The 24793-nt window shown below is 37.0% G+C and overlaps 1 protein-coding gene across 1 annotated transcript in view; it reads left to right on the forward strand.

The window, feature by feature from the left end:
• Positions 1 to 1055: 1055 nt before the first annotated feature.
• The window catches only part of LOC140243636 (tyrosine-protein phosphatase non-receptor type 4-like), a 99007-nt gene continuing 75269 nt past the window's right edge, over positions 1056 to 24793 (forward strand). Inside the window, exons 1-4 of the mRNA XM_072323300.1 lie at positions 1056 to 1128; positions 10111 to 10190; positions 10757 to 10913; positions 16846 to 16963. Of these exons, the coding sequence (XP_072179401.1) occupies positions 1056 to 1128; positions 10111 to 10190; positions 10757 to 10913; positions 16846 to 16963 (428 nt within the window). The remainder of the gene's footprint in view (positions 1129 to 10110; positions 10191 to 10756; positions 10914 to 16845; positions 16964 to 24793) is intronic.

The raw sequence follows: 24793 nt of genomic DNA on the forward strand, positions 1-24793 counted from the left end.
GGTACAATTTTCCAATAAATCGAAATAAGAACACAAAATCTGGCACCAAGTTTGCTTAAACATCACTTAATCATGTTACAGTTTCAAATCATCTGTTGGACACATAGTGCTTCAGCTCTGTCCATGACATTATAGCACAATCTTTCACCAAAATTACCTTCATCTCCAATAGAATCATTCCTGGTATCAAATATTGCGATAATAATTAAGCTCAGGCATTACATTTTCCATTAAATTCACATTCTTAGGAATAAAAAATCATGACATTCTATCTCTAAAACAGAACTTGAAATTTTGACACCTAGGTTGACGAAAAGTGGCGCCTAACTGTGAAACGGGCCAAATACATTTAAAGAGGAATATGAAAGAGAGGGAGTGAGTTTATATATAGAGAGAGAGAGAGAGAGAGGAGAAGGAGGCAACCTGACACTCATATTGTGTACTTTTACCATGATTTAAAGGGTGTGTACAGTTCTGGTTGCGGTGAGGATTTGGCTTTTAACGTTTTGCGAGATATTCAGAAACCACTCTAGAGATGCCAAAGAGCATGCAATTCTAAGGGGTATCAAAAGTTTATTCGATGGAAATCGGTTTTGAAATGGCTGAGATATTCCAAACACGATGAAATAAAGAGATCCTAATAAAAGGCATGGCATGTCGCCTTTTATCATTATCACTTTTTTTGACATCTCAGCCATTTGAAAACCAATTTTCATCAAATAAACATTGAATCCTTCTTAAAATTACATGCTCTTTCATATTTCATAAGAGGTTTCTCATTATCTCACTTAGGAATGTTCAAAACATGAATCCCCACCTCAACCAGTACTGTACAGTCCCTTTAAAGTCAAACATCATCCCAATGACATGACATTGTAAGTGGATCAGATCATGAACCTTCTTTTAACATGCCCCCCCCCCCCCCCCGTTTCTCCCAAGAACTAATCTTTTTCACAGACATGAACTTGATATGGCCCCACCTTTCATTCATAGACACCAAAGGGAAAGTGGGGGGGGGGGGGGTTGAGGGATGGAGACTGGCAAGAACGCCGATGATGAGGGGATACCTCATTCTCCAACATCACGCCAGTGATGAGCTCAATGCTGTCCAGGAGAATACTCATGCCGGTGATAATCTTTGCTCCGTGATGGGGTATTTTCATGGGTTTTGATCGTTTCTCAGGCGTCGGTTTCCCCGTGAGGCTGGGCGATTAAAGTCTCAGGGCTCTCAAAGAGTGTGTTTGATCGTAAAAGTGTTTTCTGGCATCGCGGGAGGCCCCCTGCAGTTTCGGGTCTCCAGCGGCAAAGCGGATGTGATCTGTGGAATGTGCTGTGGTTTATTCCCTGCCCTGTTCTGAGCAATCATAATGTTGACATTTCGGAATTCATCTAATTTTCTTTCCCATGTTGCTATACCGCATTACCAAAGTATGTATGCATAGGTAATGAAATAGAATGTCCATACTGATGATAATAATGTGCATGTCTCCAAGACAATGTCAGTCAAAATTAAAACTGTTTTTCAAAATTGTACATCGATGAGAATATGTTCAATATGAAGGAAAATTGTCCAGATAAAGTGTTGTGCATTTGGAAAAAAGAAATTGTGTGCATACAAATGTCAGATAGTTCTGTAGAGTTACTTTTCAAATGCATTCTAAAATAACATTTTTAAGTGTGAAAATTCATGATAAACTTTCTTACTTTCATTGAGCTTTTCTCAGTAGACATATACTGTAAAACCAGCAATGTTTGCATGCATTTTAATTTTGCAAATTTTGAAAGAACCAAGATTTGCAAAATAAATTGCATACATGTGAAAGTTCTGGTCTACACTGTATGCTTCGAATGCCAATGGCAATTCGTGAAAAATTCATGTCCCAAAAGAGGCCGCCGGCTCCAATTGGTGGATATTTCATACTGCAAATATGATTTACAGTAAAAGGATACGTTCGTAGATTTCATGCATGGTCAGATGAGTAATACAGGGAAAGACAGATTGTGCATTTCTTTGCACTTATAATGATCCTCTGAAGATATGAATCAGTGATGAGATTAAGTTGTACAACATCTTGAGAAATTCTATACAAAATAAAGAAAAAATATCAAGAACTTATTCAGTGGTACTGACATGTTGTATGTTCTCATATTTTCATACACTGGTCATTCTATGTTTTCTGATAATAGAATTTTAACAAAAATTGAAATATGAATCTGATGGAAAATCTGAGGATCAAAGTTCAAGTGCATTCATGCCCACATAAGACCAGAAATCTTGGCATCGCTGGTGATTCATGCCCATGCCATTCGTATCCAAAACTCCCCTAAGCCTGATGCATGCAATCAGTATAAATACTTGCTCATATTTGTAGGAGAGATTATGCTGTCTTGGGTTGATGTACATGTGCTATTGGCCATTGGAAAAAAACCAGTAATATGTGGCCTTGCCACTCCTCTTCACTTAAAATTGTTGCTTCTTTTTAATTTCTTTTGGATTTGATATCAAGTGGGAACGGCAATGACAGATAAATAGCAAAAAAAAAAAGAAAAAAGCCCCAATTCATCTAAAGTATTATACCTTCACATGATGAGATCATCATAAATGTATGCATGACCTCATGCCAAATATAGTTGTCTGTTTATTTGTATCAGTATATTTTTCATTGACTTTTCATTTATTTTGTTCTTTTTATTTGTGTCTAGTAATATATGCTATTGCCGGGTATTACTTATATGATTGTGAACAAAAATGAATGTGACATTTCAAAATTTAAGATTTGATTTAAGATGGATCGAAATGCCTTGTTGATTACATCACCTGTAGATGATAATGCCCCTTGCCTATTTTTCAGTATCAGTAGAACTGCTATATAACATCTCTGCATGATAAAACATGAGCAGTGTTTTTTCAAGCTGAAGTAAGGTACGGATCTTCATCACCAATAGTGCATTTTATAAAGATAGATATATGTGCATATTAGTTAAAAACTACGAGCCAAGCATCAAAATTGTAGACTTTGAATATGACAAACGTTGTGTGAACGTACCTCCGGGGTGGGGGGGGGGGATTTAAATGATTTTCAGATGGATGTATTACGTGTCTGATGGATGCAGGTCAAGTAGAAAAATATACATTCCTTGGGTCTTTCCTTCCTGTTTGATAATGTCAGGGAAGCCAACAATGGTACCTGTTTGTTACACAGTGTCTCTGTGTACAAAAAGTCAAAATCTGAGAATGGCATGTCAGTTAAGTCTTTCCCTCATGACCTTATACCTTGAGATGTATGTACCAAAAGTATGCTTTCTTTAATCATGGATATTTTCTTTACTTTCATCTGTTTTCACCTCATTAAAAGGTGCAATAGTATACTATAAAATAATTCAAAAGCACAAAGTTCATAAAACATATATAATGTAGCATACATAAATAATGTGGAAGCATTAATACATAAAAATACACTTAAAGGTCTGAAGTTTCTGAATTGATAAGATTCTATCTCAAACAGGAAGAACACATTAGTTTGTTTACTGACATAACATGGCTTCAAATGGTCTTTAGTGGTTGTCCATTTTGTGTTGATCATTAAGGGGACCTGTGTTTTATCCCCTTTAATATTTTTGCAAATTGGCACCGGTATTCAGTGCGTACAATAGTGTAGACAAGAACTTTCATGTGCATTTTGATTTCGCAAATCTTTGCTCTCATGATATTCTCAAAGTTAAAATGCGCGTGAACATTTCTGGTTTTACAGTAAGTCAAATCCTGTTCTTGCTAAACAAACAGCAAAGTTCTCAACAAACAGCTCTTGCCATAAAGCAATGACATTGTATGTTTAAGTCACAATGCATACTTGTCAGATTTGCCTAGGTTCTTATCAGAACAGAGAAGAAAAAGAAAGATAAGGTTTTTTGCATGAAAGTAAAGAATTCACCATATTGGAAGGAAACTAAAAGAATGTGTAATAGCTTTTGGCTATTTTGTGAGGACAAAGAAGCTTCCTTTCAATTCCTTCTGAAAACCCAAGTGTATCATTTTGCATCCATTTACTGCTTATGAAATGAATTATACATGGGGCCCCAACCCACTAGACTATGAATATAAACATGGTCGACAGAGTGCCTCTCAAGTTAAAGGGCCTTTGCTGTTCGGGACCACACCAGATGCCACTTCTTGATGCTGATAATGTTTCATTTTAAAATGAGGTATCTTTCCAAGAATTTTTATTTTTTTTTGCAAATTTTGTGAGTTGGTTGGTATGAATTCACAAATTTAAACATATGCGAACATATTAAATGTGATGCCGACATGAATGCAGCATGCACACTTACATTTCTCCTTTCATTACTGTACTCTGCGATTGCAAATTTAATCACTCACAAAATTGTCAGGAAATCCTAATTCATGAAATATTAGACTCACTAAATATATGGCATATCATGCTAAATTTGAGAAGGGATAAAGAATCATATTGGATCTGTCAAGTTTGTTTGGAAGAATTGAGCTCTGTGATGATCCTTTTCAAACAAAAGGTTGTATGAGTTATCATGTGACTGCTTGTGTCTTATTAAAAATGTGAGTTAAGTCTTTACTGTTTACCCATTAAAGATAGCCACATTTCTGTGAACTCTCCTCTGAAAATTAATATTATGTGTTTACTTTATGCACCAGGAGCCCTTTTCATATAGATGATTACTGATAGTTGCTATGACAGTGGTCACCATGGGAACAACTAAGAATCAACCAATCAGGCATAAGCATTTAAGTTGCTGCTGTGATAAAGGCAATTATTACCACAACTGCAAACATTTCAGTGAGATTTGCCGGAGGTCTTTGAACTGCCATGTCCACAAGAGAGTGACAGAGCCACATTGTACGACACACTTTCCAAAACATAATGTACTGACTTAAGTGTCTGAGACAAAGTCCAAAGTTGTTACTATCTAACAGTCTGCAAATATATTGCCAGAAAAAAAGGAAAAATTTTTACAATTTGCGTATAATGCACAATTGAATGAATGTCACCTCATACAATATAGATATATAGGCTCAGAACAGAGTATGCCTTTAAGATGACAATTTTGGCTTTCTGATTTTAGTCCTAGTGTTCTTCAGAATGAAAACGAATTTCACCTACACGTTCGCCCATATACATGTATATGCCCATTATGTATACTCCTGCTTTTTGGCATGCACCTCATACAGCAAGGATGTAAGAATTTGGTTTATATGTTGTCATCTCAGCGTGGAATTATGTACCAATATAGAACCATGTAATTTGCCACTTTTCTATGAAATGTAGAGCAACAAATGCTGAAGTTAATATTTAAAGTTACCAATCTTATTGTAAACATGAAAATTTAACAAAATTGAGGGTTGATTTGCAAACAGTAAAAAGCAGTTTTGATTTGTGCTTCTTAGTGCATGATCAGTATTGAAAGCGAGAATTACTGTGCCTCTGTCATTTTATGCTCTCTTGGGAGATTAGGTATCTCAGAAGCTGGTTATTACATTGTAGAAGACTGTTAAATGGCAATGAGAGTTGCTTCTCATACAGAAGGGGATTTGGATTGGCTTGTATTATATGCCGTTTTATGCATGAGCCCTCTCCACATTGAAATTTGAAATCAAACAGTGAATTTGCCTTTCACCCTCGACTGGGGAGAGTTTTCACAAGTTATGTCTAGACGAAGGTATATTACTACATAGAGGCTAAACTGCTAATTGATCATATGGGGCCTTTTGAAATGGTGAAAATGTCATGACTGATTCCTTTTTTGTATCCACATGAACCACCAAGGGCCACATTGAACTGAAAAAAAAAAGGTCTGTATGCAGAGAAATGGCAAAATTCTTTGTGACTATAAACCACAATTTTATAGGACAAAGGAGACCATTCTTTTCTTTTTCCTATCATGTCTGCTACTCTTTCTGTCAAGAGTTGTATACTTGAAGAGAAACATGTGGTTTGAGACTGTCTGAATTCATGTTTCCAAATACCTCCTTTTCTTCATTTCCTTCAGTCTTTTGTTTTCAGCCATTTCCTGCTGAAATTTCACTCTTTGTGTCTCATTTTCCCCCTTTTTTTTCACACTGACATCGTTTGGCTCTCTTACTTTTCTTCTTCCGTTTTGGGGGTTTCCTTGTTATTTTCCCCTTTCTTGTGCTTTTGTCTGTTAGCTTCTATACATTTTCACTGTCTGCCCTTTTGTAATTTTCTTCACTTATATTTGTTATGTGTCTGCTTGAAATTGTTATCTCAATAGAAAGTGTATCACGTAGAATCTGTATTGAGCTTTGCAAAGAGATCCATAAAAACATTGAATGGTTAGTAGCTCACATTTTTTAATAGATACAGGTGTATATTCACGGAGAAAGGTAGACAAAAATGTAACATTCCACAAGTCGCTCTAGAACATCCCTGTACACAAAAATATAGCCATCACAAACTGCATTCACACACAGGAATTATAGACTTTCTTCATCGCGATGCAAACATAAATTTATATGCTACTATTCACAGATGCTGACAAATTATCATGCAAGTTCAAAAAAAGAAGAAGAGAATACTGTAAAAGTGGAAATTTTCGCGGTGTTAAAATTTTCGCGCATTTCGCGCAAACAGAAGCTAGCGCGAAAATAAAAGCACGCAAATATTTTTGCGTGCCATACATTCCAGTAGTTTGTTTCGCAGAATTAAAAACACGCGAAACTCTTCTTACCCGGCCAAGCGCGAAAATATCCACTTTTACAGTAAGCTAAGAGTGACCGAATTATGACCCGAGGCACCCTTGTTTGCGGAGCAACAGTGGCAGGTTGCATTATGGGATTTAAAGAATGGATGCAGTCTTCACTTGGTGCTCACACACACCGCACAGTACAAATTATCATTTAAAAAAAAGAAAAAAATCAAGTGGGACGGATTTTTGCTTCATGATGCAGATTACGAGAATTAACAATTTTATGTGTGTGTGTCCACACACGTGATGTAACAGTTTTCGCATCACGTTGCAAATTAATTTCAGGGGTGTGTGTGTGAATGCAGAGCACTAGAGAGTTTACTAGGGCATGAGAAATGGGAAAGTGCGAGATATACTGTTGATAAGTGTTTGTGATCACACTGGATGTAAGAATATCATAGCCACCCATTGGGCATTTCCTCTATATTGTGCTCCTAAAATGTCGCACAGTGCTATGAAACTTGCATGAAGCAGGAAATCAAAGCAGATCCCAGCTCCAATTTTCTCTCACTTCCATCAGGAAGAATGATGTGTCACTTCTTTTTCACATTGTCAGGAGGGAGTGGGGTGCTTTCCTCTTCCACCATTAAAAAAAGAATGAAATTCAAAGAGGGATAAAATATTTGGTGACAGAAGCATGAGATATTTTGCTTCCCTTTCCAACAAATTACTTAATTTCCAGGGCCTACTGTAAAACCAGAAATATATGCGGCATGAAACTTTCGTGAATTGGAGCTGATGGTCTTTTTCGCTTCATGAAACTTTCGCAATTTGGAGCTGACACCCTTTTTTTGCCTCTGCCACGAAGTGGTGCCGGAGGCATTATGTTTTCGGGTTGTCCGTCCGTCCGTCCGTCCTTCCGTCCGTCCATAATGAATTTTGTGGACAAGGTAACTATCAAAACCTGTTGAGGTATCCTAATGAAACTTGGCATGTATGTGTATTAGGGGGTGAAGTTGTGCCTATCAACTTTTGGGTGCACATGCTCAAGGTCAAAGGTCAAAAGGTCAAGGTCAAATACATAAAATTTCACTATTTCCACCATATCTATTGAATGCCTGAAGATATTTTCTTGAAACTTAGTGTATACATGTATTACCCAATTAAGATTCTCTGGTGAAAGTTTGGGTCATGAGGTCAAAGGTCAAAGGTCAAAAGGTCAGGGTCAAATACATAAAATTTCACTATTTCCACCATATCTATTGAATACCTGAAGATATTTTCTTGAAACTTAGTGTATACATGTATTACCCAATGAAGATTATCTGGTGAAAGTTTGGGTCATGAGGTCAAAGGTCAAAGGTCAAAAGGTCAAGTAAAAATATTAAAACTTCTTTTTTTTTCTCCATACCTTGGAAAATTGTTCAAGGTATCTTCATGGAACATATAATACATATACTGACTGGAAGTGATTATCTAGAGAATGTAGGGTTCATGGGGTCAAGGTCAGGGGTCAAAGGTCAAGTGCAACACTTCAAAATTTTACTATTTCCCTCCTATCATGCAATGCCAGCAGGGTTATTTTTTTTTTAACACTTGATGTATGCATACATGTGTAACCTAATAGAAATTCTCTGGAAAGTTTTTTTTTTTTTCTTCTTTTTTTTGCCTCAAAGGTCAAAAGGTCAAAGATCAAGTGAAAGTGCTGAACTAACTTTTTCCTCCATATCTCGGAAGTGGCTCAAGTTATCTTGAAACATAGTACATATTATGCATGTTCTACCTGAAAGTGATTATCTTATGAATTTTAGGGTCAAGGGCCAGATGAAAATGGTAACAATTTACTATTCAATTCAGAAATTGCACTTTTTCTCCACACCTGTACCTTGAAAATTACTCAATGCCTAAATGTATGAATGGGTCAAAGTCGAGTTACAATGTAAGTCCTTAAATCCCTAGATACATGCTCTCCTATTCATCCAATTAAACCTAGGTCAAGGAAGGTGAACATTCAACACATTTGTGACAAACTTGTCATTTCAATATTTTGCCAGTTTTGTGAAAATGTAACCACACATTGTCCACATGTACTATCTAGACCTATTGGGAAAATCATGCATTATGGCGGAGGCATACCAGTCGCCAAAGCGACATTTCTAGTTTTGTTTTGTTTTTGTTCTTTTTCTTTCTTTCTTTCTTTTTTTTCCGCGTGAAACTTTTGCAAATTGCCCCTGGCCTGCCAATGCATTGTGTAGAAGAAAAAAAAAATGCATGCATTTTACTTTCACAAACCTCGGTTCCTTACGAGATTGTGAAAGTTTCATGCACACAATAGTTTGTGGTTTGCTAAGCATATCTGAAAACCACTGACTTTTCACTAACGAGAAAGTTTCATGAACCTACATGTAAGAGCAGCGAAGTGATGATGTCACAGTCTTTTGTTGTAGCTTTGGTTGGAACCATGTGTGAGTATGAACACTCTGGCCATTTGAGGTTGCTTAGAACCAGTTTCTGTGGCGATAAATAACTATTGCATTACACTTTAGTACTCATTAGATGCAGTCACAGTGGCAAAAGATCGTGAAGTTTAAAATCGTGATCTTCAGGAACTTGATATTTTGCTAGTGTGACCACAAACTTCCCTTGAAACTTCTCCCCAAAACTTTTGCCAGTGTGAACGCTAGAAACTTAATCTCCACAAAGTTTGTCATGTGACCAGTCCACTATGTTTTTGCAAACGATGCCTCCGAAGCACGCAGACATTTTGTGATGTACAGGTGTTCATTGCTACGTGACAATCACTTGCTATCAGATGGCATACTCTTTCTTCTTCCTTGTGCCGGTGCACAAATGACTCAAACTTCTTGATCCAAATTTCTCGATCCGAAGATTGAGAAGTTTGGCTGCCAGTGTGAATGGATGACCAAATGTTGCAAAGACTTCACAATCTAAAACTCTCAATCTTATGCCAGTCTGACTGCAGCTTATGGGTGTCGGGAGTGTAATAATGCGGACAGATCCTTATATTCCGAAGAGACAGACTCTGCAAACTTCAGATATCCAGAATTAATGGTCCTATGGTATACATCTAGTTTTTGCATTCATGGAATGTGCTGTTTAAAAAACAACAAAAAAAAAAAAAAAAAAAACCATGATTTGATACAGTTGTATGCAGTATGTTTATCTGGACCCTTCTTTTTCAAGCTATGGCATTTTTCAGTGTGAATGGGACTCAACCATTGTGATATATAGAAGCATAGGCTTAATGCAAAGGAAGGTCTTCACTAGTGTCTGTGATTTTTGCCAGTTAAATTGACTTCATTTGTCATACATTAGTACAGTGAACATACATTAAGTGTATACCAGGATATGTGGGCCATATTTATTCAAACAGATCATTTTGCTGGCACTTGTTTTTGCCTCGCCTGCGAGGAGAAGCAAGACATAGGCGTGTCTTTTCCGTCATCGCCGTCGCTGGCATTGTTGTCGGTAGAGGTCGTGGCATCACCAAGGTACTTCACCTAAAGATGCTGGTCAAAATCGAATATTGGTGAAGTCCAATAAGGTCAAAGGTCAAGAGATCAAATGAACTTATGTTTTAAAAAATGCTATTCTAAAAAATTCCACGCAAATGCAGGCAAGACATCGCATGGTGTTTGCCTTGTTTCAGATGGGACAGTTTTGGCTTGGGCTCAAAATTAAAAATGTTGTACTTGAAACATTTTGACTAGAAGCACTGTGTGTTTCTTTGTTTTTGTTGGTCTGTTTGTTTTTAATTCTGTGCAATAATACTCAACATGTACATGCGTTGATAGTACCGTCCCACATATATTATATGCATAAATTATATGTGTGCTGTAAAGCAGGGTAGCTCCTCTTGCAGCAGGGCAGAACTGTATGCTCTTTTCCATTTAATATGCATCATGTGACAGCACACAGTACACCATCAATTGTGGTAAGTGAATGACAGGAAGTGTCAGTAGAAACTAAGAGTTGTCATTCATATCACTTCATATAGGCCTATATCTAGATGGTCATCATCTGACAGTCCCCGTCTTCTCCATATTTGTTCTTCCAGAGGAGAGCCAAAGGTCAAGATCTACTGGACAAGGTCTTTGAGCACCTCGAACTCCTTGAGTGTGACTACTTTGGAGTCCGCTACACAGAAATGGAAAACTCAGTGGACAGTAAAAGGTGGCTGGACCCCAGGAAGTCCATCAGGAAACAGGTCAAAGGTCAGTGGTCTTCCCCCCAACTCCCCCCCCCCCCCCCCACCGCGTCTCACCCCCATTTCATTTCCACGAGTGGAGGGCAGAATGCATTTGTCAAAACGATTTTTTTAAATAAAGATGGGAAACAGGGTGGAATTTTGCATGAATGATTTGTCGTGCTCTATTGAGTGAAATCATTTTTTTTTGGGGGGGGGGGTGTGATTTCCCTCACTTTTGGTGTATTTTACATATTAGTGTTGATTGTTTTGGACAAAATATGGTAAACAAAATATTCTCCACATTTTGATTTTTGCCCCAATTGATCTCGCAGTACAATTTGACCAAAAATTCCCCCACATCAAAATATTCTGTATTTACACCGTGCTCTCTTTGTTGTGTCAACATAAACTTTTGTCAGACATGGTGAAAGTGAAAATTGTTTTTCTATTTACTGTATAGAACTATTTGATAGTACAGTCAGTGATAATATGCATTTCCAAAAAAGTTAATGTTTATGCCAGTTCTCAACTGTCCACTGCAAGTCTGAAAGCAAAACATTCTTTTGGCCTAGACGTTCATCCCATACTTTTTGGTACTTCAAATTTGCAAACTTGTGTTTAGCTATAAAAACATATCTTATGTCTGTGAGGGCAGTGAGGGCAGCAAGACTGAGGAACAGTTTATCTTCCAAACATTGAAACCCCATACCTTTGAGAGTCTAGATATGTTATCAGTTAATTTTGTTAGTGCAGTGTTTGATATTTCCGCCACACTCTTTACATCATCCAAGATTGAACTGTAAAAGAATCTCAAAAATTTGACGAAGTGTGTTCCCTCTATACAAACACAAGCAGACTTGCAATTGTTCTGCTCGAGTGTTTTGGTTTCTTGTGTTTCTGGAGAGGAAAAAAGCAGTTCTCAAGACTTACAAACACAAGGGTTGTTGAACCTCTAGTGTTGCAGTGGAGGTTGGCTCTACGGAAGAGTGTCCTATTTCACTGCAGTGTTGAAGCACTATCAATGTTTCAGTGACAAAACAGTCTACATTGCCTCAGTAATTATACCCCCACAAAGTTCAAATGAAGTTTGGAAGGGGTATAGGAATTCAGATGTGATAGGTTGGTTGGACTATTGGCCAGTCCATTGCAAATATTGGGGGTTAACTACTTCTCCAGTTTCTGAGTGATTCAAAATTTAGTGCATATGTTGAGCTAAGTCTAAAGTTGTGAAAGACATTTCATCTCAACAGTAAAAAGTACATTGCCATGGTGACAGCGCATTTTCTCTCCCATATCAGGAAAAAGGTTTGCAGATGGAATTGCTTCTCCAGGTTTTAATGATTTATAAAAATATTAGCACAGGAGAAAATCTCAGTGTGAAAGTTGTGCAAGACACATTTCAGTAGTAGTGGGTGTTGCTACAGTATCAATGCATTATGGCCCCCAAATGGGGGGGAGAGAGGAACATCTTACCAATTAAACTTCTTCTCTAGTCTTTAACTCAGTTTAGAAGAACTTTGGCTCACATAGTGATTGTGATGTAAACTTGCACAAGACATACCATTCTTGACTGTGTACCAGTACAGGAGTGTCAATCTTTTGTCAAATTCCTTGTGAACGTATAGTGGAAATATACTTAACATTGAACTAGTGCAGTATTACAAGTTACTGCACACATGTTGTTACATATAAAATTCATCATCTTCAAGAAACTCCTTGGAGATGAGGATTGTTTGCTAGAAAAGGACAACTTTCTGTCTGGGATCCCAAGGATGCCTGCATGGAGAAAATAAGCAGAAACTTGAGGAAATGGTCAATTTCTCATCATATTTTGTATGTGGTCATGACAGCCTGTGTCGCAGGTCTAAAGTACGTGGCTTTTTTTCTTTCAGGAATATAGCAGGATTTTGAAATATTGGTACTACCTTCAATGACAATCCCTCCTCTGATGACAGTCCAAGCCACAACAAAGAAAAATTAAAAACCTCGAACTTTTTCCTTCCCAGTTTGATAAACTCCCTCTCTCTGCTCTCAGACAAATGTGGAGCTAGGAGAATTCAATTGTGTCACTGATGTGCCCCATATTAGTCTGTAGCCCTTCAGACTCTTTGTTGTTGTTTTTGTTGTTGTTGTTGATGTTGAGAAACTAACAACACCATTTAGCGTTGATATGATTCAGAAATTATTCAGAATATATTTTCTAATGGGATTCATGTGAAAGTCAGGATCGTTTGTGGTATATTTGTTTTTCCATTTATTTAAGGCTATCACAGTCAGTACCAACGCAATATTGCTGTAAAGCATGATACCATGGATCACTTAAAATCTGGCAATATCAAGGATGTCTTGAAGCAAGACTAGGCAGGAGAATGCTTTGTACTTTTGGGTTTCACATGTGATAATCTGTGGGTATGAATCTCCAACAAAAAGTAATGTTCGTACGGTTTCAGCGAGGAACTCCCCCGACCGCCATCCTAGCTCATCTCACAGATCGGATGACGACAGATATCCTGAAAATTTGAATTAATTTTGAAATTGGATATGAAAAATAGACTTTTATTGGGGGAGAGGGTGAAAAAAAAAGAATGTATGTGTATGTGGTGTAGGTTTTGAGCAAGAAGCCTCAAATGAGGAAAAAGAGTAGATAAGGTTTTACCTGTACATCCTGCTCCTTGAGTATGAAATGTAGCTAGTAGGATATGAAGGAAGAATCGATCTCTCGACTAATCCAGATCTGGACAAAGTCAAGAAATAATTTGGCAGGCACAGGAGTCTTTATCCCGTTGAGGACGGTCTGATTTTGCTACAACACATATTTCCCATAGACATCTGGACGAGTATACTCGGGACTCGTCCTCAACGGATTATATTTCTCTCTGCTTTCAATTGACTGCTGTCATTGAGCTCATTTATGCCTTAGATATGAAATTGGTAAAGTGGGATAGATATACCTCTCTCTGCGCATTCATAATCATGTATAATCATGAAGTAGAAAAGTGGGTTTGCTTTGTACTAGATGCACAAGCAAAGAAGATATCAAAAACAATGGATATCTGCTATGTTGATGAAAGTTATTATTCATCCAGTCGATGTAGATTTGAGACGAATTATGAATCGAAGAACTGGAATTTAACTTACGTTTTTGGCAACGTTTCGCTGATTAATCACAATCAGCTTCATCTGGCATCCTTCCAGAAGAAGGCTGGTCGTTATATACGTGAAGCTGTGTAGGAACGTCACGCAAGGGTGCACTACCCGTGCGTGACAGACGACTTGGAATCTCACGTGTGGATTTCAACCCTGACTCAGCGGTATACACACATCTAAAAGAGAAAGGCCACTCATTTAACACAAAAGACGTGGTCATTCTAGACAGGGAAGCCAATTGGTTCAAGCGCGGTGTTAAAGAGGCCATTTGGGAACGAGTGGAGGAACCTAAACTGAACAAGAAGGGGGGCTTACGGTTCAACTTGTCACATACGTGGGACCGGGCAGTCCGTGAGATTCCAAGTCGTCTGTCACGCACGGGTAGTGCACCCTTGCGTGACGTTCCTACACAGCTTCACGTATATAACGACCAGCCTTCTTCTGGAAGGATGCCAGATGAAGCTGATTGTGATTAATCAGCGAAACGTTGCCAAAAACGTAAGTTAAATTCCAGTTCTTCGATTCATAATTCGTCTCAAATGGATATCTGCACCACAGACAATGCCATGATTTAGATACATAGGAATATATTGCTGTATGAATTCATTTAATATCATAGATGTAAGATGTCATGATGTGTGTTTTATGTTGTAGAGCATGGATACTGTGGTATCAACTTTCAAGATCTTTTGAACAGGGAAGCAAAGTAGTGTAGCTCATTATTCAGTCTTGCTAGAGACGACCAAATTCCACTCAGCCTTAATACATCATGTCTGGAGAAGACATGATAATACTTGATGCCTCCTACACGCTGTAATTTATTTTTAATCTTAGTGAGACCAAAACAATGGTAAGAGCACTACAAGAGTTGTGGGGGGGGGGTGGTTGTTATGGGCAAGGGATGATGAATTATGAATCAATATTTGGCCCATGATATGAGATTTTTTTAGGTATACTAAATAAGTTTCTTATGAATCTTGTCAAATTTTTGTTACATTAGACATTAACTTTGCCAGCTGGAAGACTGAAGTTGCTTGTGCATGAAGTTTCTTAAAGACAAAGGAATGCTTAAAGCCACCATTGTACCATTGGGAGCAGTGATTACAAAAAAATGTTCAAATTATCACATTTGATGCATATCTATATATAGTTCAGTTGTATCACAAAACATTTTACCATAAGAAATTTGGCAATAAAGCCGCAAATGTAAGGAGATGTCACTAGATTTCTCAATAAACCCCTTAAGTGTAGACAGTATATATTCTAGAAGCAATTTTGATAATTTAGTATTGTTCACATTTTGTATACTTAACATTGCTAAACATTGATCATACTGATTAACATTTTGATGTGGGATGTTTCTCTCCCTAACTCACATTTAAGAACTATTTTGAAGCACTAAAGCTTTTTTTTTTCATCTGCAAATGATAAATAGTGGCTTTAATGCAAGAATAGTATATTTCACATTTAACTGTAGCCTCAAATTTAAGACACTCTGGAAGCTATCAATCAAAAACCTGTTTGAACTTCAAAGCATAAATGCTGACTAATTGAGTAAACAGACATTTACCATTGTACAATGATGATTTGACATCAGTTGTACATGTACAGTGTATGTTTAATGCTGTTACTTCTTGAGATAACATATTAATAGAGTTTATTATACAAATGAGAGATAAGAACATAGAAACAAAAATTTTATCAAACAGCAACATTGAATTTGTGCATTGTGAATGCTTTGAATGATTCATTTACATGTACCTTTACATAGAAAATGATGTTAAATGATTTGATCTTGGTAGCCCCTGTATTAGGGTTGGTCTTGATGCAAAATGTTTGCTTTACTCTTTACAAAATTTCAACCCAATTAGCCAGTTTCCAGTTGTGATAGGTTTGTGTGTGTTTCTGTGTGTGTGTGTGTATATTTTTTTTTTTGTTTGTTAATGTAGCTGTATGAAGAATTCCAGCAGCCCTGGTGTACTCGTTGCATGATGAATCTATTACATTCTTGAAGAAGAGGGCAGATAATATACACAAGTATTTTACAAATATTTTGTGTGTTATGTGAACCTGGAAAAAAAAAAGTCTGATAAGGAGAGTGTGTCACTAGTTACATTGACATTGATGGTGAAATAAATTACCGTGGCATTTTATAAAGCAAACACAAATATGCCACAAAATACACTGCAAAATGCATCTCTATTCTGAGGATTAAGTACAAACTTTGCACAAAATATGCATATAAGATTTGATTGTGAATCGTGTCATGAAATACCAATGATTGTATGGCAGTATGATATTTCTCACATGGACTGACACACTGTGTGTTTTCCTGCGGATACTGTAAAACATGATATTTTCGCTGCATAAAATTTTCACGAATGGGAGCCGCCGGACTTATTCGCAGCATGAAATTTTTGTGAGTTGCCTCTTACATTCAATGCATATAGTGTAGACAAGATCTTTAGCGTGCATTTTAATTTCGCGAAACTCGGCTCTTGCGAAATTAAAATGCACGCGAACATTCCTCGTTTTACAGAAGATGTATACATATGTGCAATTTGCTTTCCTGAAATACCACAGTATTTTATGAATGAGAATGGTACCAAATGAATTACCGTGATTATACGTGGCATTTCGCCAAGGAGATCAGTGCCAACAAGCTACCGTGGTATTTGATACCACTGTTAGTGTAATCTTTCATGTGAATGCACCTACACAATTTTCCAGTCATGCATGAGATATCTGTGCCAAAAATGTCCGTCTGATTTTCATTTTCTTTCCTTTTTTTCCTCCCATCTGTGCTCCAGGGGCCTTGTATTTTCACTTCCAGGTCAAGTTCTTTGTAACGGACCCCAGCAAACTCCTTGAGGAGTACACTCGTTATCAGTACGTGCTTCAGCTCAAGAAGGATCTCCTCGAAGGAAAGTAAGTCACACTCTACTCACACTTCCTCTTCCCTAGCCAGCTTGTTTCTAGTGAGAGAAATAAAGGAAGTCCTTGTTCAACTATCATGCTACATGAGATACCAAGCCCTCTCTCAAAGCATCTCTCAAAATACATTGATTTTGAAACTAAGTAGATTGGAGTACAAAAGTGTTATATCATTGCTATTCATTTCCATGGAAACTGGTTCTAAACAACCTCACTTGACCCAAATACTGTAAAACATGATATTTTAGCGGCATGAAATTTTCACAAACTGGAGCCGACAGCCTTTTTCACGGAATGAAATTTTCGCAAAGTGCCTCTGGCATTCAGTGCATATAGTGTAGACAAGAGCCTTCGCGTGCATTTTAATTTCATGAATCTTGGCTCTCACAAAATTTGCAAAATTAGAATGCACGCGAATATTCCTCATTTTACGGTATCATATTCTGTAAACAGTATATTGTTGCTCACCATGCTCACACCTGGTTCCAACCTATTAAAGCTATGACATTAGACTGTAACATCATTATACTTTATTATTGCCATCGATCATGGTCAAATTTTTAGCGAGCAAACAAAGGTATGCCTGCAAATTTTGTGATAAAATATTGCAGAGAGAAAGTTACAAATGAAAAAAAAAAAGGAAAAAATGTTCTGATATTCTCTTTCTCTCCCCAATCAAAATGAATGAGAAGAGACATGTTTCAAACTCACATGAAACGTTGGCTAAATAATGAGATTTGTCTCTGCTGGACCAGCATGGATACAACATCTTCTGCATCGATGAAATGATGCATGTGCTATAGAGGGTTGGTGCAGGGCGAATTCCGCTCCTGTAGGCCCCCTCCAGGACATGCCCCTATGTCTGATGACATGGTATAGCACATACTGTACTGCTCATGCTAGTGTTCATAACAGTTATGGATGATGATGTTGACGATAATGATTATGATGATGATGATGATGATGATGATGATGATGATGAAGATGGTGACTATTATGAAGATAGCAATAATGATAATGATAATAAAGATAATGAGAATGAGAATGACTACAACAACAACAACAATACCATGATGGTTTCCTTCACCCACTGTTCTCCCAGAAGGTGTCTCCATTATTACCCCAGTATAACCAGGTGTTCATCTTTCTCATGGGTCAAGGGAGACATATAGTTCGTAAAACACCTTGTCCCATGATTGGTCTAAAGTCTAGAGCTTTGTCTGCTAAACCACAATGAAAGCCCTCACTTACATCGTATATCATATCTTGTCTGTGATGTAGATGGCAAGTGAATGCACTCAAAAATTGAATGCAAGAAATGGACAAATAAAGAAGCTGAACAAGCACCATTATTGAGCTCTGTCACCATCCATTGAAATATTTACAGCTCTGTGGTTAAGTTTGCAAAAGTGAAATCCTGCTCAAATGACTTTGCACAATCAGAAATTGTCGACGAGTCCACGAGGAGAGTGGCTGAGCTGGGAAACACGCAGCGAGCTGCATTTCCCTAGAGCCTACAGCTGATCAGTGTTGTGCAGACACTTTGATTGATTCTGACACGGCATTGGTTCAGGTGAACAAGCTGAAATTACTCGCTGACAGTTCGTCGGCATTCCCTGACATTTCCTCACCTGATTTCTTTGTGTTTGCACAAAAATTTCTTCCCTGTGCATTCTTTTCTCTTTCTCTGTCAGTATGTGGCACTCTAATATTTCACAGACAAGTGGATGATCCTTGATACTTTCCACTTCCATTTGTGAAGACATTTTCTTTTTCAAAGAGAAAGTTGCAGACACGGTTCATCCTGCACGTCTAGATTTCTAGGTAACAAACGATGGACCTCAAGAAACCACTTTCACATACTGTAAAGCCTGGAAAGAACTAGGGGGTACCCCTTATTGCAGCATTCTCTTACATTTGGTATTATGACTATATTGGCGAGTACATGAACATAACATACGGTTTCTATTGTGCCCATGATTTAGCAAATATAACAAGTCTTCCTTTATCAAGTCATATTTGGTAAATTACCATATGTTCTGAAAACATATGATTAAACTATAAAAAGACTTTTCTTGTTTTTCATATATTAAAGAAAAAAAAAAGATTAGCAATAGTATGTGTGCAGATCAGTAGAAGACTATTGAAGTGTGACTATGGTAACCTCATTATTTTGTATGAATATGTCTATATATAAGACATTGTTCTTATCTTTTTCTTTGTATTTTTGTTTGATGGTCATGAAACTTGTACTGTTTCGTTTGATTTTGTGTTACCTCTGAAATTCAACCTAAACGGAAGAGCGTTTAAGATGGAAGGTTATATATTTCAATTATAAGACCATATAACCTTACCCTGTTAAATTATGAGCATTTTGATATTTTTTGACAAGGCCCGGTAATTAACCTCCCTATTTTTAATAGAGAGCAGGTTAATTGACTGAAGGAAAATGATAGCCGTCAGCCCATATAACTACGATAATGTGGTGTAGACATAATTGTTCTGATAATCCCTTATGGTGAAAAATCCAGCAATAACAGGACATTTTCCAAATCCTGTCACTCACAGTTTGCATTTGTTTTTCTCAGGATGATTTCCCCCTTCAATCATTAGGCTAGTTTGTAAATAATGCACTGTTTCTTTCAAGGACAAGTCCACCTTCATATACATGTGGATTGAGTGAATGCAACAGTATTAGTAAAACACATCAGCGGAAGTTTGAGGAAAATCGGGCAATCTGTTCCAAAGTTATGAATTTTTAAAGTGTCAGCACAGTCACTACTGGATGAGAAGACTACTGCAGTGAATGATGTCACATGCGTCCGACAATACACGGAAAATAAAAAGAGAATTCTACCAAACTTTCCTTTTTTTAATAAAGTGCACATTTCTTTGACTTGTTACTGACGTATATTAAGGGTATTATTATTCCCCCTGCCTTCTGAAAGAGAGAAATCGAGTGTTCTGTTGTTATGCGAGAAAAGTGAAAATATGTTGAATTTTCTTTATTCTTTCTTTATATCGTTGTACACATGTGACATCACAAGCTATAGTAGTCTTCTCGTCAAGCCGTGACTGATTACAAACTTCAAATATTCATAACTTTTGAACGGATTGTCTGATTTTTCTCAAACTTTCACTTATGTGTTCTACCAATATTGCTGCATTCACTCAACCCACAAGTCTATGAAGGTGAACTTGTCCTTTAAAAGTCTCTGTATTTGCCTTCCCCCCCCCCCCCCCCCCTTATGAAATAGATTTTAGCTATCCTAGACAAACCAGGCCAGTAGTTTCCCATGTGAGCCTGTACTTATTTCAACTCTTTCCTCTGAAATCTGTAATTGCTGACTTGAAGCAAGCCGCGAGATCAGAAAATAGAGGCAAGCTATCTCACCAATTGCCAGCTGCTGAAAGCCTATGTTCTGTTAATCAACTGCTCCAATCTGAACAAAAAAAAAAAACTCTGAACAAGAAAGCTCTATACTCTCTATTTGAGATAGTTCCCCCTCCCCCCCCCCCCCTTTGTGAGGTACTTGGTGAGACCATGTTTTCAGAACAATGGTAACCAATACTTGGTGAAGAGCTGAAAGTGATTGTCTTTGAATCCCATGAATAACTGCCAAGAAAATGATAGAGAGGAAACAAAAGGGGGTGCCCTCCCATTATTTTTGTTTCAATGTGAGAGGGCAGTTAAAGCAGAAACAAAATGTCACAAAACAAAATCCCCAATGGTTAAATGTATGTAATCTTAATAGGTGTTTTTGTGACTGTTTGAAGCTGTGTTAAGCGTGCCTCTCAGACTGCAAAGATTGCGGAGCTGATCAGGTGCTAGAGTTTCAACCAAACTAGTTGCAAGGGTGTCAGAATTGTTCGATCCTTTTGATGAAGACATTATTCTATCTATTCTCTGAGAAGGATGTTAATATCAAGGCAAAGAAAAGAGTTTGTTGAAAATCTTATCAAAATTTGATTAAAAGTAATTGTTAAAGATGTTCTAACTTTTAACAAAATATAAAGTGCCATGTATGCTAACCCTTCCTGTAGTAAACAAAATGTTTGTAAGTGTTTGATCCTCTGAAAATCAGCACTGCTGAATGGGATTTCCAACTCATTAATGGAAATAGATACAGGAAATGAGTGAATAAGTAAATACTTCCAACCAATCAAGAGCAGATCATGGAGAGAAAGCCACACTACAGATGTGTCCTATGATTGCAGCTCTGCCTGAGCGCTTAGCAGCAGCAGCACCAGTACCACTACACTCTGCATTAGCGGTCCACATATGAAAATAAGAAATCAGGGGCCTAGTTTGTGGAATAAAATGGTCTCTATATGAATTCTGTCAAAATTATGATAATATTTTTTCCCAAAAAATTATTGTAATGACGTAATACAAATCATAGCAGGATGAATTTGCATTTGGATCATTTTTATAGATTGCTGATCTGCAGTCATTATAGCAGTGCGTAACTTATCTATATTAAGTAAACAAGGTGGTGCTACACAATACTGTAACCAGGGGTATGATGGTATCCTATAAAGTTATGGCAAGAGGAATCATATGATTGCCATGCTAATGCAACCAGTTCCTGAGATAGGGCAGAGATGGTATATGATCACACCCCGAATGCCAAATCAAATGATTGTTATGTTAATGCAGCCACTTTCTGAGATAGGGACTGTGACTCCTGACCCTGTGGCTGAGACATTAAGATTGCTACCAAATTTCAGGCAGGGAATATTGCATGGAACAGGTGGGTCACTAGGTGAGAAGGAACAAGGAAGGAAGTGAAGAAGATAACACATCTTTTCCCTCTTTCAGCCTATGTTAGTTTTCTTTTCTTTTGCTTCTTTGGTCTCCTTCCTTACTCTTATGTTAGCAGCAGGAGAATCAAACTTTCATTGCAGAGAGTAGATTTAGGGAAAGCACCAGAAAAAAGGAAATACTGTAAAGCAAAATATTTTTTGTGGCATGAAATTTTCGCGAATTGGAGCCAATTGCCTTTTTTGCAGCATAGATTTTTCACAAATTTGTACCGGCATTCAATGTATATATAGTGCAGACAAGAACTTTCACATGCATTTTAATTTCGCGAATCTTGGCTCTTGCAAAATTTGCGACATTAAAATGCACGCAAAGATTCTGGTTTTACACTATCACAAATGTGTACTTTTCGCCTCGTGCTCTCATTCAGAAAAGTTATCAATTCCAGTTTAAGTAGACCTGAATAAACACCAGCTGTGTTTTTTTACCCCTTTCATTCTTCTTGTTACATTTTTAATTTTCAGGTGTACATTTAAAAGTAAACACCTGAAAATGGTTGAAAGGATCCCTTTAGATGTGGGATTTGATTGCAAACAATCCAGGAAATAAATGGATTTTCATATTTGGCTTTTCCTTTGTTCCTATGAGATATAAAGCATGCACAATGTACATATACTTAGGGGTATATAACAAAAGAAAAAACAAAAATAGGTCGAAACCTCAAATATTTTGCAACTCATTTGCTCCCTCAATATTCACTTTGGTGAACTGTGATTGTAGTAGTGATTATACTTAATTATGACATTGTTTGCACTTGACAAGGTATGCACATTTTATCAGCCATTGTTCGCAATTTTCGTTTAATTGCATGAGCCTACACCTGTAAGTGATCAGAATATATAAAGATGAGATTTTGCATTATCAGCCATCTCAGATAACATGGTTAACCAGTTCTTCATGCAATAGAATTTCATAGCTGTAACTGTATCGGGCTTTGAACCTGATATCACAAGGCCCAGGGGATTAGGCTCATGTCCAGACAGACAACTATTTCCCCCAGATAATTCCCCTGTAATTGATACAGTGTAAAGCTAGCTCCCTCTCCCTCTCTATCTCTTTCTTTTCCTCTCTCTTGATTTCTCTCCTTCCATCTCTCCCTCTCTTTCTCTCTTTCTCTCTTTCTGTCTTTCTATTTTCTCCCTTCTCTATGATGCTGCTTTCAGACACACTGAGTTATCATAAACGGTAATACCAGAAATGTTTGTGTGCATGAAACTTTCGAAAATTTTGCGAGGAGCAAGATTCATGAAAGTAAAATGCACTCAAAAGTCTTTGTCTACACAATGCATTAAACGTGGGCAGCAATTCTCGAAAGTTTCATGCCGCGGAAGAGGCTGCGGCTCTAATGCATCAAAGTTTCATGCTGCAAATATTTCTGGCTTCACAGTATCCATACGTCATATTGATATATGACATAATGATATGTAACCATTCACGCCGAGTTATCATATATTTATATGATGCATGGATATACAACATATTGATACTTGAGCATTCAGACACAACATTCCGATACTATGTACATGTATGGTAATCATATGGCCTTTTTTACGATCAGTGGTGTAACTTTTGTACTCAGAGGGTCAAAATTTCAAACAAAATATTTTTTCATTATTCTGTTTGATTCCTGTTGGAAAGTATTCACATTTTTGAAAAAATAACATTTCAGACCTTAAAGCTCAAGAGGTATTGGTGTAATTTAAGGAAAACCCTGGCACCTGGAGTAAATTTAAGCAAAATTTTGTTTTCATGAATTGCACCATAATGACAAAACTCTGTAGTCAAACTTCACCATGCAAAGTTTATATGGTTAACAACAATATATAGTTTGTGAATCAAAACTATTTGGGGGTTGAATATAAAGTGAATTAAAAAAAAATACATGAGATTTATAAATTTTTGGTAAAAATACCAATTGACATGCAATTTTTAAGATTTTAACTATTTAATGGAGGGCAAGCCAGGTCAAACTCTATACTATAACAAGTCTTTAAGAAGGGCTACCTTCCTATGTAGGTTAAATGAAATTCGAATCATTTCTTTAAATCTTGGATTTTTCACACATGGATGTTTCGGAGGTGACAGTTAACATAATAGAATGTTTCGGAGGTGACATTAATATTAACACTCAGTTTTTTTGAGAATAAGTGACAATAACACAAAACTTCTTCTTTTTATCAATGTTTTTAATAATTATAACTCGAGAACAAGAAATTAACTCCTGTTTCAAGCAGATAAACCACACAGAACAAGTGTTTTTTTACACTTCATTAATTAGCATGGGCACCGGTAGTTTGCCTTCCATTTGGACGAAGGTTGTAAGCTAAATATTGTAATCTGAAGAAACGTGGCATTCCATTTTCTACCTTAAATTGAGATGAGGGTGTGAGATCATTTTAGTAATGTTTCTTTGCTCTCAGAACATTTTATTCCACAACACCGGGGAAGAATCACTTCGTTTCGGAGGTGACATTCAATGTTAACATTGTGTTGAATATTCATTTACAGTAAGAATATGACGGACATATTTAAAGCTAGATATTGTAATCTGAAGAAACATGGCATTCCATTTTCTACCTTAAATTGAAATGAGTGTGTAAGATCTTTTTAGTAATGTTTCTTTGCTCTCAGAACATTTTTTTCCACAACACCAGGGAAGAATAACTTTGTTTCGGTGGTGACATTCAATGTTAACATTGTGTTCAAGTATTCATATAGTATGTCCCCCCCCCCCCAAAAAAAAAAAAAATAAAAAAAATAAAAAATAAAAAAAATTACAATTAGACTTTTGCATTGATAGCACCCAATATGATTACATCAGCTAAAATCTACTTTGGGGTCTTGAATTATAACATCTTAGCTCTATTTTGCAGAAAGCCCCAGTCAATTTGGTTAAGTGGTCTCAAAGAAATGTGGATTGTTATGAAGGATGTCAGGAGTCTGATTCTTCCAAGTTTAGCACTTGGATGCTCTTGGAACTGCATATTAATGTGTAAACA

The sequence above is a fragment of the Diadema setosum genome, chromosome 20 (genome assembly GCF_964275005.1).
Source record: "Diadema setosum chromosome 20, eeDiaSeto1, whole genome shotgun sequence".
Classification (NCBI taxonomy): domain Eukaryota; kingdom Metazoa; phylum Echinodermata; class Echinoidea; order Diadematoida; family Diadematidae; genus Diadema; species Diadema setosum.